The sequence below is a fragment of the Daldinia childiae genome (assembly GCF_008694065.1).
Source record: "Daldinia childiae strain JS-1345 chromosome Unknown Scaffold4, whole genome shotgun sequence".
Lineage (NCBI taxonomy): Eukaryota > Fungi > Ascomycota > Sordariomycetes > Xylariales > Hypoxylaceae > Daldinia > Daldinia childiae.
This window is the reverse complement of record NW_022984645.1, coordinates 2911482-2932845: the sequence shown is the minus strand read 5'-3', so window position 1 is coordinate 2932845 and position 21364 is coordinate 2911482. Positions and strand designations below refer to the sequence as shown.

At 46.6% G+C, this 21364-nt stretch overlaps 9 protein-coding genes across 9 annotated transcripts; 4 read left to right on the top strand and 5 right to left on the bottom strand.

Annotated features, from left to right (window-relative positions):
- Positions 1 to 397: 397 nt before the first annotated feature.
- GL218_05084 (MutS protein like protein 5) lies at positions 398 to 2579 on the bottom strand (the record flags this gene model as incomplete). Its single annotated transcript, XM_033581721.1, has 3 exons — positions 398 to 1551; positions 1609 to 2035; positions 2088 to 2579. 3 exons carry the CDS (start codon positions 2577 to 2579, stop codon positions 398 to 400), a joined length of 2073 nt encoding a protein of 690 aa, XP_033435152.1.
- Positions 2580 to 4177: 1598 nt separating this feature from the next.
- On the bottom strand, positions 4178 to 4660 carry GL218_05083 (putative transmembrane protein 32 protein; the record flags this gene model as incomplete). Its single annotated transcript, XM_033581720.1, has 2 exons — positions 4178 to 4541; positions 4605 to 4660. The coding sequence occupies 2 exons, from the start codon at positions 4658 to 4660 to the stop codon at positions 4178 to 4180; spliced, it is 420 nt and encodes a 139-aa protein (XP_033435153.1).
- Positions 4661 to 5248: 588 nt separating this feature from the next.
- GL218_05082 (6-phosphogluconate phosphatase) lies at positions 5249 to 6087 on the top strand (the record flags this gene model as incomplete). The annotated part of the gene is made up of 2 exons (XM_033581719.1): positions 5249 to 5257; positions 5350 to 6087. 2 exons carry the CDS (start codon positions 5249 to 5251, stop codon positions 6085 to 6087), a joined length of 747 nt encoding a protein of 248 aa, XP_033435154.1.
- Positions 6088 to 9092: 3005 nt separating this feature from the next.
- Positions 9093 to 9919, top strand: GL218_05081 (uncharacterized protein; the record flags this gene model as incomplete). The annotated part of the gene is made up of 2 exons (XM_033581718.1): positions 9093 to 9390; positions 9456 to 9919. 2 exons carry the CDS (start codon positions 9093 to 9095, stop codon positions 9917 to 9919), a joined length of 762 nt encoding a protein of 253 aa, XP_033435155.1.
- Positions 9920 to 10239: 320 nt separating this feature from the next.
- On the bottom strand, positions 10240 to 11194 carry GL218_05080 (Methylthioribulose-1-phosphate dehydratase; the record flags this gene model as incomplete). Its single annotated transcript, XM_033581717.1, has 3 exons — positions 10240 to 10336; positions 10395 to 10907; positions 11064 to 11194. 3 exons carry the CDS (start codon positions 11192 to 11194, stop codon positions 10240 to 10242), a joined length of 741 nt encoding a protein of 246 aa, XP_033435156.1.
- A 1275-nt stretch (positions 11195 to 12469) lies between these two features.
- On the top strand, positions 12470 to 14384 carry GL218_05079 (Calnexin like protein; the record flags this gene model as incomplete). Its single annotated transcript, XM_033581716.1, has 4 exons — positions 12470 to 12592; positions 12694 to 12976; positions 13039 to 13823; positions 13881 to 14384. The coding sequence occupies 4 exons, from the start codon at positions 12470 to 12472 to the stop codon at positions 14382 to 14384; spliced, it is 1695 nt and encodes a 564-aa protein (XP_033435711.1).
- A 684-nt stretch (positions 14385 to 15068) lies between these two features.
- On the bottom strand, positions 15069 to 15953 carry GL218_05078 (uncharacterized protein; the record flags this gene model as incomplete). Its single annotated transcript, XM_033581715.1, has 1 exon — positions 15069 to 15953. The coding sequence occupies one exon, from the start codon at positions 15951 to 15953 to the stop codon at positions 15069 to 15071; it is 885 nt and encodes a 294-aa protein (XP_033435710.1).
- A 772-nt stretch (positions 15954 to 16725) lies between these two features.
- GL218_05077 (uncharacterized protein) lies at positions 16726 to 17822 on the top strand (the record flags this gene model as incomplete). Its single annotated transcript, XM_033581714.1, has 2 exons — positions 16726 to 16904; positions 16964 to 17822. The coding sequence occupies 2 exons, from the start codon at positions 16726 to 16728 to the stop codon at positions 17820 to 17822; spliced, it is 1038 nt and encodes a 345-aa protein (XP_033435703.1).
- Positions 17823 to 19459: 1637 nt separating this feature from the next.
- On the bottom strand, positions 19460 to 20203 carry GL218_05076 (putative endoplasmic reticulum membrane protein C16E8.02; the record flags this gene model as incomplete). Its single annotated transcript, XM_033581713.1, has 3 exons — positions 19460 to 19927; positions 20002 to 20085; positions 20171 to 20203. The coding sequence occupies 3 exons, from the start codon at positions 20201 to 20203 to the stop codon at positions 19460 to 19462; spliced, it is 585 nt and encodes a 194-aa protein (XP_033435702.1).
- Between the last annotated feature and the right edge of the window lie 1161 nt (positions 20204 to 21364).

Sequence of the window (21364 nt, the reverse complement as noted above, 5' to 3'; positions counted from 1 at the left end):
CGATTTGAGATCTGATAGATAGATTTGCTTTGGCTAGCAGGTACGGCAAAGAGCCCCTTAAAGCAGTGTTGTGATGTCATATGGCAGTTCTAGACGATTTGGTCATGATACTTGATTCTCGCCCACTGGACATTGGAAAAGGGGTTTCCCCTATTCTTATCCTAGGGTCTAATTGGCAATAAAGTGGATTGTCGTATCAGATTATTGTCTTTGGAGCCTCTGAAGGTAAGGGGACAAGGTCTTGAGCACATTATACAACACGCCTGTGCTTAGGTTAAGGAAAGCAATATTATCTTTTATTTTATTTTAACTATGAGGTAGCTTGAGATGCCCATAGCCATGATTACTTGTTACGATGAATCCGAAGACATCCGCCTGTGCCTCCCGCTATATTTCGTCAACTAACCCCCAGATTCGAACCCGAAGTCGACTCATCGCCCAACAATACATGCTCAAGGATCCCTCTATACCGCCCATCGATGCCCTTTCCTTTCTTCCCACCGCCACCACCAGGCGGCGCTTTAATATCCTGCTCAAGGAAAGCTCGCGCAACAGCTTCAGCCTCCTCGAGCTTCTGCATCTCTGAATCCGATAATCTAGTACACACGACCTCAAGATCTTCATTATTAACAATCATCAACATAATCGACTCGGCTCTCTGAACCACAGCCTCATCAATCCCATTCATCGCCGCGCACCGACTGCCAAAGCTGGAGATGCTTCGGCCTGGAGCTAGCTGGAAGAGATGCGTGACTTGATCCTCCGTAGTTGGAGCATCGAAGTCAACTCGAATTTCCATGTGCGCAAAGGCTAGCTCTGGGGTCTCTACTAAGAATTGGCCCTCGAAGATCTCGTGGAAGTGCGTGGCGGCTAAAACCTTGGGTCGTTCGGGACCGAGAGAAGTAAAATGGTCTAGTACCGCTGTGACTAAACCAGCACCGTCTAGGCTATTTGTACCTTTGCCGAACTCATCTATTAACACGAGACTCCTGCGTGTTGCAAAATTCATTGCAAAGGCAACTTGACGTAGGTCAATAGAAAATGCGCTTTCATTCTTCGCCACACTTTCACGTGTAGCGATACGTGTAAGAATACGATCCGTGATTCCGATCTGAGCTCGTTCAGCTGGGACGAAACAGCCAATATGTGCCAGATAGACAATGAGAGCGGCCTGTTTTAGATATATGCTCTTCCCAGAGTGGTTCGGTCCTGTCAGGACCAAGGTGCTGGGATGTTCTATAGAGTTCCGCTCAAGCTCTGCAGCGCTCGCATCTTCTCCTTCGTCGTTTTGTTCACCTGGCCCACCAGCGAGGAAACAGTCATTGGCAATGAATGATGGGACCACAAGCTCCTGTAAAGGATGGCGGCCCCCTTCAATGTGTATGATATTTTGAGTAGTCATTTTAGGTGCAATCCAGTTGTACTGCCCGCAACCAATCGCCAGCGCGAACAGGCTGTCGAGTTCGCCGAGAACATCAGACGCTGCAATAATGGCTTCTCGTTGCGCCAAAACCTTCACAGCGAGCTCGTGAATAATCTCAATCTCCCGATCTATAGAATATCAGTATGTCAACTAAGTAATGTGGCGTATATAAAAAAGGAGCTTACCAATAATCATACAGTATGCATCTCCAAAATGCTCATCCATCTCCTTCATCTGCCGATTCTTATAATATACGCAACCCTCGGCTACAAACATACGCTCCCATACATCATCTACACCTTCACCGTTGTAGTTACCCTTTCCTGTCTCGGGATTAAGTGACACTACCGTTAAGAAACCTAGTTGCGGAAAGAATATACAGTTTTGTATGTACTTTCTTGCCCATTCTGGCAACTCGCTTCGTAGTTTTGCGATGACGTTGGTTAAGAAATGTTCCATTCCATCATAACTTCGCTTCAATTCGTCTAGATCGGCATCCACGCCTTGTTTGACGGCTGTCTTCCCGCGTTCCATTGACTGGTCGAAATCAATGGTTTGACTGATGAGCTCGCCTACTTGGCGAAGGGCAAGCGGCTGAATGACACTGATCACCTAGTAATACTTTAAGACTCTGTGCTAAATATAGAAATTTACCATGTCTTACCTTTCTAATAATTTCAATATTCTCTGAACCCGGTAGGGTCCGAAGCGATTCTCCAATCTGTAAGCTATAGGCTGCGAATCGTTGCAGCGAAGCCCAGACATTATTCGCTATGGAAATTTTACGCCCGGGTATGTCGACTCCCTTTTCAAGAAGGGCTACCACTGACTTCATATTCTTGACTTTTTTGAGCTCGTTGCTTAGCTGTACGAGGGCCTCGGTATTCCCTGGTCGCAGCAGGAAAGATATCGTCTTCTGGCGGGCGTGGATCAAATCAATGTTAGTGCTTGGCCGTAGAAAGATCTGGCGGAGCTTCAATTTTCCCTGGGGTGTACGGGCCAGATGTTGAAAGAGCCCGTAGACGGATAAACTCTCTTTGGCCCCTGAATTACTGGGACCTCTTAGATGGCTGTTTGGATGATACTCAGACTGTAGAATCTGAAGGGACACCAGAGTATCAGCGTTGACAAACATGGAGTCAAATAAAGCGAACATCTCGACCGATCTGATTCTGAATGCTATTAGGGCATCAGGGTCGTTTGGTAAGTAATTTACGGTTCTCCTTCTCTGAAGGTCTCCAAGCACTGCACCAGCACAACCAATCTGCCACTCGTTAGAAATACGACATAACATAAATAGATGGCAATATCTAACCGTTAGTCGGCTATCAAGGTTTATCGAAGTCCCAAGGCGCATCAGGCGACCTTGCCTTGAGCTTTCGTGCCCGCCAATATCATCGGCCTCATCCACGATGTCATCAACGACAGACGTGAAAACCACGCTCTGGCGGCCTGGCGTTTCAAGATTTAGTGCCAACAGTTTTCCCTTCCCAACATCATAACGGAAGTCGGCAGAGTTAAGATTTCTTAGGATATATGCACTCTGCAAGTTATCTATACGACTCGTTAGCAATGCTTGACGCGTTTATATCAAAACTTTAGCTTGCCTCGATTCCCGTCAACCCCCTGTGCCCTCCTCTCAAGATAGTCTGCTAATTTCTCTGGGGCCCTGGAGGATATAAGCACGGTAGTAGGGTTGACGTGAAAAAGAAGTGTCTCAACTAGGTCTATTCCTGACATAGCTACGTCTTCAAGGAGGAACAAGGTTTCATCAATTGCAATGTAATAAGCACAACCAAGGTTGCCATTGTCTTTCATATCAATTGCTAGGATGATTTCCCTTAATGCGTCTGCATCTTCGTTAGATAGCACATGGTCGACGTGCGAGTCATCATCACCTTCAAGACGACTGGAATTATTTGCTGAGATCTGACTAGATGGTGGGCGTAAGGATAACCTTTGTCTTTGAGGATGCTGTGGGAGATTAGGGGAAGACAGATAGGGACGTATTGTAGCCCTTGAGCCTACACGACTTAAGTTCCCCCTTGACGAACTCCTATTTGACGAGCTGAGATATGCAGGAGCGGCATGATTCTGTACCTGATTAGGGGTTGAGAAGACACGATTGTTTATAGCTGATGGAACGAATAATGAGCTAGACTGGCTGAAGAGATTAGTATGAATTGATTGCTCTGATGATACCCTAGATGGGGTCTGATATCTTTGACTGCGCGGCATATTGTGGTTTTGGTTTCTCAGAGGATGGCACTTTACATGGGATATATTATAGGTATTTTATACATATGTAATAGGAGATGAGGGAGACGGCTGGTATGTGGATTAGATGGATTAGATAACTAGCGCTTCTGGCTAGAAAAATCTTCGATTCTAGTATTGCTCCTCGTTATAGAAGGAGCAGTCTCATACTTGAGTTTAGGAGGAACATGGAAGGTGCTACCTTCTTGCGGAAGATGTTTACCGTGATTTCCAAAGACACGCCCAAGAGCAATAGAGGTAACATCATCCCCACTCGGCTTCGTTCTATTCCTTCAATAAGTCCACTGGTGTCGGTGGTATGTGTGTAGGATAATTATATTTCGTCTTGCTTTAAACGAGCTGCGGAACATAGCGCAGTACCCTAGTAGCTTCGAGCACGTCTCCCATATGTTTACTCTATAAAATCATGAGAATAGCGAGTCTGGCCTGGTACCGGCATCTCCGGATGGCCTCTATACACATCGCTCGACTTCGAGTCTATTTGTTTTTGACCCATTCAGCAAACTCGTTCCTCTGCTTCCGAATATCGACAAATCCTGGACGACTCTCTAATAGCCGGAATGGATTCCCAACATAGTCTTTCTCTACCTCTCCGCTGCTGTTTAAAAATCCTGCCTCGCCTTCTCGCTCAATCTTCCCTGCCCAAACACGCCATTGGATGGGCCTCAAGTTAGACGTCCCCAACACCATGCCCAGACAGACAATAAATGTTGCGACGATAGTTTCAATGGTTATATCGATCGGTAGCGTCGCAGTTGCACCGCTGTGTGATGTAGTCAAGGAAGAGAGCGATGCGGCTCGATGCGTTTGTAGAACAGAATGTTCGTAAGCAGAGTAACACCTAAAAACGGAAGCTGTTGTAAGCTATAATATTCTCCTACTTTAGAGAGATAGGTGTCCTTACGAATCTGCTAGAAGTAATAGCCCGAAAGCCGTTACTAATTTGGAAATCCAAGTCATATTTTCGGGAGTCCGGGTAGGTGGTGATCAGGTAGCTTTTCACGAAACTGGTGATGTCTAAATTGAATGGCCAATTCAATGGGTTACCATACAAAGTTAGGTAGCTTTGCCAAGAAGGCAACTACACATGTACAATACGTAAGGGTGGTACCTTACGTTGGCATCTAAGTGGATACAGAATATGTAAAATATGTAAAAATTAGCTATTATGCACTAAAAAGGTATTAACATATGATTCACGACGGTAACACCTAAGATAGTAACTTCCCTCCTATCGGTGCTACTCATCGGTCCTACTGCTAATTTACCCCGTGCTTGCCCGTTTAACCACGGATACTGTACTGAAGTTAAGACTATTAGTTCCTACCTTAGCTGTTTTAGTTATGCGTGAGGCAGGTACTATGGTGTCGTGCAGGTCCGCGAAAAAAAACCCCGCAATGTAAGAAGGAAGCTCCCCGCAGTGATCTTGAAATCTACGTAACCATCGCAGTAGTTCGTCATCTACAATAAGATCAACTACTTTCTATCTCTAAATCCACCCGATCAAGCACCAGCACGACTCATTCAGCCATCCTTGCATCATCCAACATGCCTCGTGTAAGTGGTTATTTTTGTTTACTCCATTTTCATATTTCTTTGTGTTTTCAATTTTTTTAGATGTTTAATTTTATCTAACACATGAGTTATAGGTCAAGTACGTCCTGCTCGACTGCGACAACACGCTTTGTCTGTCGGAGCGTTTGGCCTTTGAGGCTTGCACCGACTTGACCAACGAGGTCTTAGAGAAGTGGGGCAGACCTGAGCGCTACACTGTCGAACAGCTGCTAGAGGACTTCGTCGGCCACAATTTCCGTGGTATGCTCAATGGCTTGCAGAAGAAGCATGGCTTCACTATGACACCCGAGGAGGTAGATGCATATGTCGACCGCGAGCTTGGTGCCGTGACTGCAAAGCTGAGCGAGAAGTGCCAGCCCTGCCCCGGCGCACCTGAGCAGCTTGAGGCGCTCAAGCAAGCAGGGTACCCCATGTCTGTTGTCAGCACTTCAGCCAAGCCCCGTGTCGTTGCTAGTCTGAAGAAGGTCGGTATTGACCACTACTTCACTGACGAGCACGTCTACAGCGCTGCTACTAGCCTGAACCCTCCTTCTAGCAAGCCTGACCCTGCTATCTACAACTACGCCTGCAAGCAGCTAGGTGTCAAGAATGAGGAGTGCGTTACTGTCGAGGACAGCAAGAGCGGCGCTACCGCTGCCATGCGTGCGGGTATCCCTCTGATTGGCTACGTCGGTGTCTACGGTATCGAAGAGGGTAAGGAGAAGATGGAGGAGATGGCCAAGCTCTTGACCGAGCAGTGCAAAGCCAATGTCATCATGTACGACTGGAAAGAGTTCCCGGAGTGCCTGAAGAAGATTGAGGAGTCACTATAAGTCGACTTACACGAAGAGGTCGACTCGCATCTTATGGTAGCCTTTCCGGCTCCATGCGGCCGTCTTACGGATTTTTGGGAGACTGCTTTATGATTGATGAAGCTTGCGCGTCGGCGGTATCTTTGACTTTTCTCCTTTACGGATTTAGAGAGAATGCATTCGGATCTCTAAGCTAATGACGACCTTCTCACACAAGAGATGGCCATGGACCATGCCATAGAGTCGAGATGTATTTCGAGGCCGGCCAGATACTGATTTCGCGTCTGACTTTGCGTTAAATACCGCAGATAAATGAAAATGGCTCATTTCACGTACATTAATTCCGATGTGATTCTGTTGTATCACAAAGTCGAGTAGAAAATCGCACAAACCACTGCGGGGGCATTAGGAGTAGTGACGTTGATAGGGATGCCTTGCTTAACTGCTTTAGCCGATGCGAACCTTGTGACCCCGACCCCATGGGAACATAGCACTGAAACATCGATTGATTCTATATCCCATGTTAATCTTTCCCTTAATAAGAGCTCGTAATTGACATAGCAAATACTAGACGCGGAAAAGAAGCTGCGGCGTCATTGTAGGGGTATTATACTACGCCTGTTTGAGTATAAGCGAGCACCATATCGCGGCAAACTTCCCTCGGGAATACGAGGCTGTAGCTAAATTGAATTACAACCGAATCGAGGAATAATATTCACCAAGAATTAGGTACATAATGGCTGAACATGGTTGAACATGGCTGAACAGATACGGGTTAGGAGTTGATCATGAGATCGGAAGGATAGTAGTACCATTGCTTATAGTAGTACCCATAGTTGCCTCAGGAGTTGATTTCAAGTAATACAACTCTCTTAAGTAGTTGTTTGACACCCATTTTTGACTGTGCTCGAACTTCAATGTTGAGAATTCTCATTTAGAATACCGTAAGATCATACTTGCATAAGAAAATTCGACGTTGGGGATAGGATAGGCTAATGGCAAGCTATTAATGGAAGATGACAGGGCGAACTCTCTACAGTGTATATTAATGCTTAGATACTACAAGATCAGGTCAGTTCACTTTATTACCTTATTACCTAAGATAACCAAAGCCGCTACCCCTTTGAGTTGGGGTAGGTCTTGGCCTGCAGCCGAGATCTTTCACTTCTACCGCGTTTACGATCAGAAGGCCAGGACATTTAAGCATAACCTACCCAGATGCTATGTATATGTAGATGTATGCTGTAAGTCAACCAACAAGCTTCTGACGCTGGGACAACGGCCTAATTGTTCTTTGTAATTCACCGCTGCACGGGAGCCTTTCCAGGTGTTTGCCACATGGTCTTTGTTAGTTGTACGTATTGTACGCGACGCCGTGGAATTCGATTTGACGACGTCAGCTTTGGAGCTTGCGTCGGGATGTACTGCACCTCGTATTCTCTAGGGGCTCTGAATGGCAAACGGGCGAGCACAGCCACCCCGTCTCTACTCCGACGTTCGAAAAAGCTCGCTGTATGTGCACGGCTTTGAGACAGACAGACAGACAAGACTGTCCCACTCGGGTCTAGGCTGTTGTTGGACAGCGCGCTCCGGGACGTGCTGTGCTGCTTTAAATAGCAGCGTACTGCGCTATGCGAAAGTGGGTAACCGGCGCTGTGATGTTGTAATGCTTGCAGGGTTTGTTGCAATTTTTTTTCAAGACTGCGAGGGCGGGTCGAACAACTCTTGGATAGAAAACTGTGGAATATTCTAATAAGACGAGAGACACTTGTTTAGCTTGTTTAGTTAGGCTAGGATAGGTAGACAAATGTGTTACTCTGGTGACGGCCGAGTCTATACATTCTTTACATATGTTGCCAATAAGTACAACATGAACATGAGCATGATAGATAATAATATACGACTGGAATCTAGAAATGACAACAGAGCAACCGATGCGATTTGTCCGTAAAATAAAGTCGAGATCTAATATGCTAGATCTTCTTGCCACTACCACGTAGACTTACTTGTCAGGTGAAATTATAAAATTATCGGTGCTCGAAATATCAATAGTTATCACACAGCAATATGATGAATTTGGTACGATGTTAGTCAATCCTTGATTTTCTTACCAGCGTTTCCTTCTTTTTCTTCCCCACACGGCGAACAGAGATGGTCAGATCGCCCCTGATCATACCAGAAACTAGTAACCTGCTAAACTTCCCATGTCTTGGAGACAAACATACGGTATATATGTATATACGTACCTACACAACTACAATATAGCTACATATGTACAGGTATACATAACAATAAATAATACATATGTAGTAAATACACCTCGGTTCGGGCTCTTATACCCATTATCGACCGCCTCCGTCTCATACTTCATACTCCTTGTCTTAACATAACAAAAAAACCCCCGATCTAGTTACGAAATATCCATTTAGCTGATTCAAAACCAGCATTACAATCAGGATTTCCGTCGAGGCTGTGACAAGTCTTTGGTGATGTAGCATGAAAAAGAAGGTCGTATTTTAATTGTAATTTAGCTGCAAACCCCTGGCTCGGCTTGGATCCGGCCCACCAACCATGGCAGCCAAAGCCATGCTAGTCTTAGATTGGATGGCTTTGAACGGTCATGCATTGTAACGCGCGAGGCCGACACGAAAAATTGGACAGCTCAATGACGAGAAATGGAGGCGTCTTAGCGCTTCGTTCTGATGGACGAGGCCCTACCTAGCCCTGGTCCAGTCCATGACTGCTAGCAGGCTTCCCCAGGGGCGCGCTATGGAGAGACCAAGTCTCTGATTCATTTCCTTATTAAATAGTCGATCATCCACTGTCTCCTTTGTTTTGGTTCTCGTTCTTGTCTTGCCCCGTCCGATCTGTGTCTTATATAAGACTTCGTCACTCGCTCGTCTACAAGAGATCCTAACTTAGCTCAACGGCTTCGTCTACATTCGCTCTGCTCTCTTCTCCGTACAAATAATCACCTTAATAATACCTAATTATTTTACACGCGAGTTGTACAAATATCCTTCAAGATGCGTTTCTCTGTAGTAGCCGCCGGCCTCCTCGCCACTGTCGCGAGTGCCCAGTCCGAAACCAACACCATCACTGATGTTATCTCGGCTGCCGAGTCCTCTGCCACAGCTGCCGCCTCCGATGTCACGTCCGCTGTCCTTTCGGTCGTCTCTTCCGTCCTCTCCTCAGCTGAGTCTGCCGGCGAGTCGGCTACCACTGGTGCCACTGGCTCAACTGGCTCGGTTCCCTCTGCCACCGTTAGCATCGACCCTGCTCAGAGCTCCGCGCAATCTGCCCTTCTCGATTGCCTCGCGGCCTGTAAGTATAAACCTACTCGAGTAAACAAAATGCCTGAGATCAGTAACTAACTAGTACACGAATAGGCTCCGACGACGATGTCAACTGCAAGGCCAAGTGCATTTCTGTGCCCAGCCCCGACAACACAGCCGTCAACCAGACCACCGAGTGTGTAGCCCAATGCCCCCAGGGCAAGGGTTCTGCTGCCGACAACCAGGCCTATGCCGACTGCGTAAGCGGCTGCATTGCCAAGTACTACTACACCTCGACTGGTCTCCCCAGCGCCACCACTGGCAGTGGCAGTGGCACCACCAGCGCTACCCCTAAGGTCACTCAGGTTGAGTCTACCGTCACCTCTGACGGCTCGACTTTTGTCACATCATTCTCTACCACCGTCGCTCCCGCCTCAACTGACGCTGCCGACTCATCTGACTCATCTGACTCACCCGCTTCAACCTCGACCTCCGCCGGTGGCGCTGACATGCTCTTCTCCCCCGTCGGCTCCGGCATCGGGCTCTTCTCCTTCCTAGCTGCTTTCCTCGCTCTATAAGCGTGAGAGCTATCTGTACTTATAAGCTGAAATTTAAAAATGCTATGGATAATAATGGGATCGGCCGAGTATATTATAATGCTGCCAATGTTGGATGAGAATCTGAATACCAAGGCGAAAAGGAGTAGATGTATCAACGGAAAATCTTTAATATTGGATTTGGCACGTCGATACTAATTGCAGATGTAGTCACGTTATATAGAACGCGAATAATGAACCACCTAAAGTTGACGACCATTCATCATTTACCTTTTCCCTTTCTATGCTCTTAGTTTTTACGTGATAATGTTTTCGTCTGAAGTTGGAATAGTATGCATCTTTTACCGTTTCGAAGTTGGCACTGTTACGGGAACATCGCTTAGCCATGGGATGCCTAGTTGCTTCATTTCCACCGCCAGCTGGAAGAGATAATCGAGACTATGATGACATCTGGGTCAGTTGATCGACGTTTGGGTTTAAATGGAGTAAAACCCACCTTTCACACATGGTCTTCGCCTTGTGGACATTATCGCCCCAGACGTAGACGCCATGTCTCCGTACCAGGACCGCATAGGTGTCCGGGTGTTGATCCATAGCCTCTTCCAAGAACTCAGTGAGATCTTCCTCGTGGGCCGTGTTCTCGATGACGGGGATGCGTAGGGTGTCGTGGTAGCCTAGGTTACCCTGTTTCTGGAAGCCCTTGCCGAAGCCCTTGATCTGCTCGATGTTGTTGATCTCGAACAGCTTATCCTTGCCGGGGCCCCGAGCCTCAAGGAGCAGGGTGACGAGCACGGCCCAGTGGGAATGGGTGTGGATACAGCAGCCGGCTCCCCGCTTGGTGAAGGCTGCGAGGAACAGCGGTGTGCATTGCGAGGGCCGACCGCACGGCGGAGCCCGCAGGTAGACGCGGTTCTTGAGGTCCGTCTGCTTGGATAGCGCGAGCACGTAGATATCAGTGTTCTTCATAAGCTCCTTCTGAACGCCTGAAGGTGCGATATATACTAGATCACTGGAACATTGAGGTATGAGACAACATGTTTCTATTTATTTTGTACCGCTGTAATAGAGGATAGGAACAGGTGAATATGAGCGAGGCCACATTGGATTTATATCAAACCAAACCAAACCAAACCGAATCAATGCAAAGAGAAGAGTGAGGTCTTACTCGTTGCGAATAGAACATCCTCCTCCCGTTCCCGTAACCCAACCCAAGGTCCAAAACTTGGCGCATAGGGAAGGGATGAGGTTTGCCGGGTGATCAGAATCTTCTGATGTTATGTAATGGTCGTCACCCATTTTCACTTTGGTCTCCTTTAGGGGGGAATCCGGTATACCGGAAGGCTGGCTATACTATGAGAGATGAATAAGATTAGGCCAGGTTGGCCTCTTGGAGGAAGAGAATGTGACAAAGCGTGGTAAGTTCGGTACTTTAAAAATTGGCGGAGGAAAAAAGAGTACAGTTTACTTATTAGCAAATAAAGTTGGATGAGGCTAAAGTCGAGTATCACGGCACAAATCCTAAATTCTATTCCCCACTTTGCTAGGGTAGTTTGTGGTGTAGATCACGCAAGCTTGGGGCGTAAGGACCTAATAGTTGCTATACTAATATGTACATAGGTAGCTGAGTAACTACAACCTAACATTAGGTACTTAACCTATCAAGTACCTGTATATCTGTACACTTGGATATTGGATACCTAGATCAACTTCCACTATCTTATGAGGTAGTATCAATGGATCTATAGACATGTGCATCTCGGAAGCTAATTGAATAAAAATGATTAGCTAGCCTTTTGGCACCTCGGCTTTATAAGAAAATAAAATTTACTACAGAGGTATGTAGCATTAAGTCCCATTCACCAAATAGGTTTGCCGGGTTTGATGCTATCTCTGTGATAGTGAATGAAGTTTAGTACAAACCCGATAATATTAATGGTCCTACGTCGCACCATTTAATAAGTGATATTATCTTGTTGACAGATTTCACCGCTCTTCCCATTATGGACAGACTAACAATCTTATCAATTGTAGTGCGCATTAGAGAATGTATATATATTCTGTTGTTAATAGATGTGAATGGTATGATTTTCATTTTTTAACGCACATAAATGGTGTTATCTTTATAGATTGATTAACTACATGTAATACTTCACTATCGTAAAAGATACATTGAGGTATCAGTACAGATCCGTACAGAGGCTATTAAAGCTATGATCACAGAAGCTGTTTCCCAAAGATTCCATAAGTATCCCCCGCAATCTCATGTACTAAAGTATATTTTCGATCCCGAGAGTCTAGCCAATCAGAGCACGGAACCAGGCAACCGAAAAGGTACGTACTGTCTTTAGGCCACGTTTGCATGGAAGGTCCGCCGCCAATAATTAAAAGTTCACGAAGAGCTTCTGCAATTGCTTCTTCCTGAGTCCATCTTTTCTTTCTTCGTTGAGCTCTGGGAGTTCTTTCTCAACGTCATTCTCAATCTATCTCCATCTCTGTGCTAGACAGAAGAGATCCAGAGAGACAAGACAAGCAAAGTAAAGTAAAGCAACCTAGCATTGCTAGCTTTTCATTATGAAGTTAAACTCTGCTATCGCCGCGGCCTTGCTGGCTACCGGCACTTATGCCGACGATGCATCCAAGGTTGAAAATACCGAGTCGTCGACTTCTGTTGCCGTCGAAGTTCCAACCTTCACTGTGAGTTATCTCCTATAATTAATTGTTACCTCTTTTGCTCAATTGGTAGCTTTGTTATTCTTTCTGTTGCAACTTAGCTAATACTCTTTTTTTACTTCCAGCCTACCACCATCAAAGCTCCCTTCCTAGAGCAGTTCACTGATGACTGGGAGTCACGGTGGAAGCCTTCCCACGCCAAGAAGGAGACCAAGGGTCAGGAAGAGGAATGGGCCTACGTTGGCGAGTGGGCGGTTGAGGAGCCTTACAAGTTTAAGGGTGTCGAGGGTGATAAGGGTCTTGTTGTCAAGAACGTCGCCGCTCACCACGCCATCTCCGCTAAGTTCCCCAAGAAGATCGACCCTAAGGGTAAGGAACTAGTTGTCCAATATGAGGTCAAGCTCCAGAGTAAGTTAATTTAATCTTGACGAAGTTTATAAGTATCAACTTTCTAACTTTGTGGCTTCCAGAGGGTCTTGAATGCGGTGGTGCCTACCTGAAACTTCTTCGAGACACCAAGTCTCTTCACCAGGACGAGTTCAGCAACACCACGCCGTACGTCATCATGTTCGGTCCTGACAAGTGCGGTGCCACCAACAAGGTTCACTTCATCTTCAATCACAAGAACCCTAAGACTGGCGAGTACGAGGAGAAGCACATGTCTGCTGCCCCTCCCGCTACCATCCAGAAGACTACCGAGCTCTACACTCTGGTCGTCCGCCCCAACAACACCTTTACTGTTAAGCGGGGTGGTGACATTGTCCGAGACGGTAGTCTCTTTGACCAGTTCTCTCCTGCCGTTAACCCCGAGAAAGAGATTGACGACCCCAATGACTCAAAGCCTGAGGACTGGGTTGATGAGGCCCGTATTCCCGACCCTGATGCCAAGAAGCCTGAGGATTGGGACGAGGATGCGCCATTCGAGATCGTCGATGAGGAGGCTACTAAGCCCGAAGACTGGCTTGAGGATGAGCCCTTGACCGTTCCTGACCCCGAGGCCCAGAAGCCTGAAGATTGGGATGACGAGGAAGATGGTGACTGGATCCCCCCCACTGTTCCTAACCCCAAGTGCGCCGACGCCTCCGGATGTGGCCCCTGGACCAAGCCCTTGAAGAAGAACCCTGACTACAAGGGCAAGTGGACTGCGCCATACATCGACAACCCTGCCTACAAGGGTGTCTGGGCTCCTCGCAAGATCAAGAACCCCAACTACTTCGAGGACAAGAACCCCGCTAACTTTGAACCTATTGGTGCTGTAAGTAATACTAAAGATGTTTGTCATATGGAATACACCGCTAACTTATTGTCATAGGTTGGTTTCGAACTCTGGACTATGCAGAACGACATCCTCTTTGACAACATCTACATTGGACACTCTGAGGCTGATGCCGACAAGTTTGCTCAGGAGACTTTCTTCAAGAAGGTCGCTATTGAGAAGGCTCTCGAGGAGGCTGAGAAACCTAAGGCTGACGACTCACCTAAGTCTCCCTCGGACCTTAAGTTCTTAGATGACCCTGTCCTTTATGTCAAGGAGAAGCTCGACCTATTTATCACCATTGCCGCAAATGACCCTATCCAGGCTATCAAGTTCGTGCCTGAGGTTCCCAGTGCCATTGTTGCTATTCTTGCTCTCGTTGGTACCATTGTCAGCTTCCTCTTCCTTGGAGGTAGCGCACCGGAGCCTGTTAAGAAGGCTGCCGCAGATGCTAAGGAGAAGGCTAAGGATGCTAAGGACAAGGCGGCCGAAGCTGTTGCGACAGGTGCTGAGAACGTTAAGGCTGAGGTCAACAAGCGTACCACACGACAACAGTCGTAGGGGTTGATTGTTATGAGAAGATGAAGGGGATGTGGAGAAAAAAACAGGCGACCCGTTGTAACGTAGTAAGGACAGTTAAGGGGGATATGGTGCGATAATAAGGGCACGCCTTTGGGACTTCAACTTTACTTTGCATGGCGCTGGTGTATTTTACCTACCCTACCCAATGAACCAAGTTAACTGAATTATTGTTTTGATGCAATCTAACTAATTTCACGTTGTGTATCAATCATGTCACCATAAGCATTAGAGATGGTCACAATGCATTCAATAAGAGTCGTAAAATTTGCCACCTTTTTTTGTATTTTTCTTATTTTCTAACAAGCAATACAACCCAAAATCAAAACGTGAGTAAGGAAGTAGTTAATGTCATGTTTTCCAGCGGAGATTGAAAAGCTATCATCAAGCAATAAAAGCCATAAAAGACAAAGCTTTTATTAAGAGATAAAGCAAAAAAAAGGCTGAAAGGAAAAATAAAACACCAACCAAAGGAAACGTCCTACCTAACTCCTGGGTCCTAAGCCTTGCTTGTATATGTAACCCTGTTAACGTAGTGTTTAGCTAACCCATTGCTGACCAAAATATATACTAGCATTGGATACTTATCCAATGCATTAAACCATGAGTAGTTCTAGAAAACTACCTAATGAACATGTTTGGTGGAGCTATATATGGCAGACAGGGCTAAATAAGCATGCTTTCTTCTAGAGGCCGGAAGATATCGCTATAGTCGGATTTATCGCAGACCGAGGCGTCGTCGCTTGAGCTAGGTCTTACTTCCTTGACTTCCTCGCGCAGGGCGTTACAGTACTTCCTGAGGGGAGATGGGGCAGGGCGCGGCTTTAGGAACCAGTCAGGGGGGCTAGGGAGTGTGAGTTTGGGCATGGGGTCCTCTGGGGGGAGGGCGTTGGAAAGGAGGGCGGCCATGGGGGGTGTGGACAGATCGACTACGTTGCCTTGGGCTAGGGCTTCGCTCTCGTCGGCGTGGATGGGCACGGCGATGTTCTCGTTCTTCTTGATGTGGCCGACTGTCTTGCCGGTCTTGGGACAGCACGTGGGGTACACGTTGAAAGTCTGGGCGCGCTTAAGGCCCATGGACGCGAGGATCGCGTTTTGGTCCAGGCTGTCCCGCCGGTCACACCAGAGGAAGTTCGGCCCGACGTTTGGTGCCTTCGCCCGGCACCGCTCGTACTCCTGGCGGAGCTCCTCGTCGGTTATGGCGAACCAGGGCTTCTTCTTCTCCTTCTTCTTGGTGGGAGAAGGGGGCTTAACGGGTGCGGTGTTCGCTCTGCGTGCTTCAAACTCTTCGCGAAGGGCATTTCCCATGGAGTTTGCGTGTTCGTCGTCTGCGTCGTAGGCGTCAGGTAGATCCTCACGGAACTTTCCATGATGCTGGGGGTGTGCGGTCCAGCAACGTCTCGTTTCCGGTCTATCGGGACTGTAGTCTAGCTCTGTAGGCGGAAAGGCCCCCGGGGTCTCCTTTTGGCGTGCTGCAAGCCTGTTCAACGATGGTGACGAAAAGGTCCGCTTAATCTTTTTGGCGACGGTGGATGCGCTGAAACGACCCATTTTACTTGATAGCTTGTCTGATTGAATAATTAGTTGACTGATTAAGCGTACACTTTTTTGACTACAAAGTGAACGAGGTTTGATGATCCCAGAAGGTGGCTTGCGAGATAATGAATAAATAGCTCCCAAGACTTCTGAACAAGGTCATTCATTGTCCATATAGCTCGTGTAGTTCTGGACAATGTTATTATGAATAGATATGGATAGACAATGGGAGAGTTGTTATATAGGGAGAATGTCCTTGCCAACGTGGTCTCATGAGAAAACATAGATCTGTTCCTGCTCTATAGCTTTGTCTTGTAACGCCCCTATTCATCTAGTAGATTGTATGGTGGACGCCCACTAAGACAACGTAGACAATGGGCTTTGTCGCGGCTAAGGAGCCCTCTATTCTGTCACTCAACGAGCAGGTTCTCGAAGAACCATTGTGAACAAGTCATACTTAAGCCAAACACGGACCAGATTTAATCAATCGACAGATTAATACGATTCGCGATGTGCCAAATCTGGAGTCAGGAGTACTCCGAATGCCACCACGTCTCCAGGAACCTAATCCATTGCCCTACATACTATAAACAACAAAGCGAGGCAAACGGGTTCCTTGGGCGTCTTCTCAACGGCAGTGTTAAGAGAAAAAAAGACTGTGGGCGTGTCATCCCTCACTATGGAGAGCTGACACCATTTTGCCCATCTTGCTCGGTCAAGAATGACCAGCTATGGAGTAATTCGGTTGGTGATGGGGCCTTGAGGGTCCGTCACCCGCATATGAGGGATGAGTATCAATACCGCCCCGGAGAATATCGCGAAAGAAGCGAGAATTCAGCCGAAAGGTCCTGTAAAAGGTCAGATAGGCATGGGCAGCAAGGGGTATGGATACCGGGACTGTATTACGAGCCGGAGAATCTCGCACAGAGAGACCCCTACATCCGCGCAGCGGGAAAAGCGCGGCCGGTCAGTCCAGTACAATCATCAACAAGGCCACCCGTTGCTACGCAAAAACCGCCCCGTAGACCCGAGCAGAAACCTGAGCAGAAACGGGATAAGTCAGAAGCACATCCGCGAAGTTCGACGAAAAACCGTGACGAACATAGACATCAAGCATCCGCAAGCAAGAAATCCTCCCATAAAACTGAGAGAAAGGGGGACAAGCCGGCAAAAAGCAACGAGCGTAGACCCCGCGCACCCGCCAAAGAAACCTCCAGTACTAACATCCCTCGCCGCTCCAAAAAGACAGCCGAGCCGGTATCGAAGCGTGACCGCCATCGCCGCGAAACAGACAACAGGGACAGGGATAAATCTTCCAGAAGTAAGAGATCCTCTAGAATACCTACCCCCGTGCGTCGCCCCCCAACACCACCCCCCAAAGACCCAGAGCGCAAATGGCCGCCGCCTATCCGACACTACATAGATCCGATACCGATACCGAAGCCGCAGCCGCAGTCGCAGTCGCAGCTGATATCGCCCATATCACCGATGGAGAAACATCTGCCACTGCGGCGCAAATCCGGACAAGTCCACTACACCCCGCCGTCGCCGCCTCCGCTCAAGCCGCCCCCCGCGCCGCTGCCCGAGTACCAAGTATACCTAAACGCGCAGCGCTTCGCCAACGACTACTACCCGCCAGCCTCGCCCGCCATCGAGAAGAGCATCGAGCCGCCTATGTTCCGACCTCCCTTGCGGCCTCCCCCGCAGCGCAGCAAAGGGCACCACCACCATATGATCACCGGGACCGGGCGCACGAACGGTTTCCACATGCCCCCGACGCTGCGCAGGGTTGGGCCGCTGCGCTTCTCCGACACTTCGTCCGACGAGAGCTTCGTGTGTCGGGACGCGCGGATGCTGACGATGAACGCGCGGCACGCTTACTAGATGTTGATGAATCCGCCATCGCCGTTGATGTTATGTTGCTATTTGCAACGGTGATAGAGTTAGTAAGTTACATACCCCTGAAATTTTTGCTGTCTGGAAAGAATTTTAGGTACGTATATGTATACAAAAGGGTATACATCGATATATATATAGATACATACGTATGATGTATCGAGACCATTTCAATTCGTTTATATACGTTATATAGGGACGGTCAGGCGGCATTTCTGCAGAGTTTAGTTAAACTAATAAAAGGAGTCTTAGAGGATCGGAGCTGTTTTTGTGGGATACGTAGGTGTTATTATTCTATTTGTTTTAGTATTATTAATGTTTATGATGCTGTTGCTGCTATTGTTAACGATAATAATAATTCTCGTGTGTAATTTTCTATATGTCGAAGATGATATGCCGGGTACGGTGGACTATTATGACATTAGTGCCAAAATCAAGAAAATGGGTGGCACTATGTCTAATAAGGTAATAGTAGAGCAAAAATACAGTGTAAACTCAATTAATATGCGCTGTATACACAATTAACACCCCTTTTAACCTTATACTATAATAACTTTACGAATATCTATCCGAATATTTTTCAAAAACTATCAATATTTTGATTGAAAAAGGACAAAAATTACTGTCCAGGTTGCATGCAATTTGACCCAAAATTCGTAAAGATATTAAGACAGCTATATGGTACATATAGTCTTTCCTATTCTCAAAGATTAGCCAATCAGATATCGCCTTTACCTTAGCCTCATATATACTAAATACAGGAATTCAATGATAGCACTTACACGTAACTATTCAGATAACTTTACCGATATACTATTTCAAATATTATAATTAGTATGATATTATAGCCTCATTTAATGCGAAAATAACAATGTAAGTTGCATGTATATATCTTTTGGCTGGCGTATCGTATAGCGTGTTATATCAATATCCAATAAATCTTATACGGCACGTGATACCCTTTATGACCACCCGTACACCTCCTTTTATATTTATACTACACATTATCTTTACGAAATAAATCAGGAATATTATATGACTATTTTTATATTTTTATATATACTTGAAATGAAATATTAATAGTTTATGTTAATTTATGCCAGTAATATTCGAAAAGTTACTATAAATATAAGAATTTTGTATTCTATTTTGTATATACCCCGCATAGTATACTGTGCACTTGATATATTACCCTTTTTGGACAGCCCTGACCTATTTTCTTGATTTTGGCACTAATGTCATAATAGTCCGCCGTACCGGGAGCGACTATACGTTGAGAAGGTCCCCCATGCCTGTGTGGACTTTATATAAATCCATGTGCAGGAGTAAAGAGTACTAACTAATTAAAGGGGTTTGGCTTGAGTCTTGCCGCGCAAACTCCCATCGCTATCGCAATGTGTCAGTGTTGTTCCTCAATCGACTTCTACCGTAAACCGTCGCCCTGTAGTTCGCCGGATATCTCTTCTAGGTAACATCCCAGCCTAGGAGTCCTCATTATAGGCAACATCTCATATTGGATGTGCAAAATGGCGGTATTGGACACGCCTGCTGTCCTTCCTTCTTATATAACTCTCAGAGCTATCACGACCATGAATTTTTGCCTCATACTGTTACTGTCCTCGCGCTCATTGAGCCTTTCCATTCTTCGCCGCACCAGCCTTTCGTTCCTTAAACTTGGCGATTTCCACTTGGACGGCTTTCGAAACGCGGCTTTGCAGTTCTCGTCTGTAGCCAAACTTAAACAAGAACTCGAGCCAGACGAAAAGGGGCGCCAGAAATATGGCCTGTGTCAGGTTGTCTAATAGCGCAGGCGCTCGGCCCTCAAACGCACCGTGCCCGACGAATTGGAGTAGCCAACATACTATGTGTACCGTAAGCGCGACCTGGTTCGTTAAGGTCGGGTTTTCGGCGACGGCGGTGTTCGTGACTGCGGCAGCCCCGAGGCATATAAACGCCAGAATGGTTCCGGCAACAGGTTCGAGAAGGACATAGAGACCACCCCACGTAAAAGCTGCTAGGGTGCCGAGATTAAGGTCGAGATGGGGTATCGTCAAGTATGTAGGTAAGGGGATGAGTGTCCCTGTATTTGCGGCCTGTTGCGAACGGTCATGCTTGTTAATAATATCTGTCTAGGGAGTAGTATAGGTGATTAGTCGGTTCGACATACCAAGGTGAAGCCAGAGAATAATATCAGAGGTACGCAAACCATGTGAATGGCAATGTTGACCGAGTTACGGTGGTAAGCGCCATACTATAGAAGCGCGATTAGTTAGTCTTAAGATTGATGTCTATATTTCTATATGTCTATAGGGGTAGTTATATTATATTAAACTTACAAATGTCAGTTGTCTCTCGAGGTTGAGCGTCATGATGACAGCTAAACGAAGGTAGGGTGGTAATGGTTTAGCTTAGCTTAAATCGCGTACCTCGGATAGTCGCGTAGTTAGAGAACGGAATAATTCGAGGTCGAAGTTAAATATAAAAAGAGACCCCCGGAGATGGAAATAATTAATGTTTTTAGTGATCGGCCATTGCGGAAGGCGAGGAGCAGTGGAAGTGGGGCATTTTATCATTCACGCATTATGTATGTACCTATTCACGTATATTTATATGTATTTCCTTCAAACGGGAATTGTACAATGGAAGTAAGCTTCTCGTCACTTCTTTCATGTAGGAAGGCTAAGCACATGCAAACACACTTCAATTGCGCCAAGTAACAGTAACTTATGTACCTACCTAAGGTAGGACAGCTTAGGTACGGGATAAGAAGACGGGAATGAGTAATAAGTGACGACGTTGTGCATCTAATAATGGCTTCGGTGTCGGTGTCGTTGTACCGAACTGAAACCGAGATTTTCCCTACGAGGCTGTACCTAACATACATAGATAGTTCAAAGCACCCCTAAAGAATTAGGTTAACTACATAAGGTACCTAAGCATTAACTAAGCATTTAACGGTTAAGGTACAAAGTATAATACAATTTGATGCACAGGCCGATAGGTACATCAATTAGGTACATAATAGCTATATACATAAGTGGAGACCTTCCCGTCTTCTCCCCCCAGGTTGCACTAAGGCCAATAAGGTCCAGGGTTGCTTGAAAGTTCCTAAACCAGACGCGACTCGTTCCTTTCATCATCCAGACTTTCTTGAGGCTACACCAAATTTTCTTTCAGCCCTGTTGTCGCATTCATCATCGCACCACAAGCGCATAGCTTTAACATTGTCTTATTATATTTCTTGATGATTTTATGATACCCTTAGGTAGATTGCCACTTTTTGAGGCTCGAGGAGGCTCAAGGTTTGCATCACCTCAGCCTACCTTTTAGCATCCCATTACATCGACTCATCCCGTCTCCCGCGAGTCCTCGTCACTTACACCTTCTTGCTTGGCCTTCAATCACCTACCTCTGTCTTGGCCTAGGCCCTGCCAGAGATCCCCGTTTACGTGTCGCGCGATACTTCATCGTGGTGGCCTTCCACTTTGACGATCAATCCCGCGAACAATCTTACCGTAGCAACGCCATCT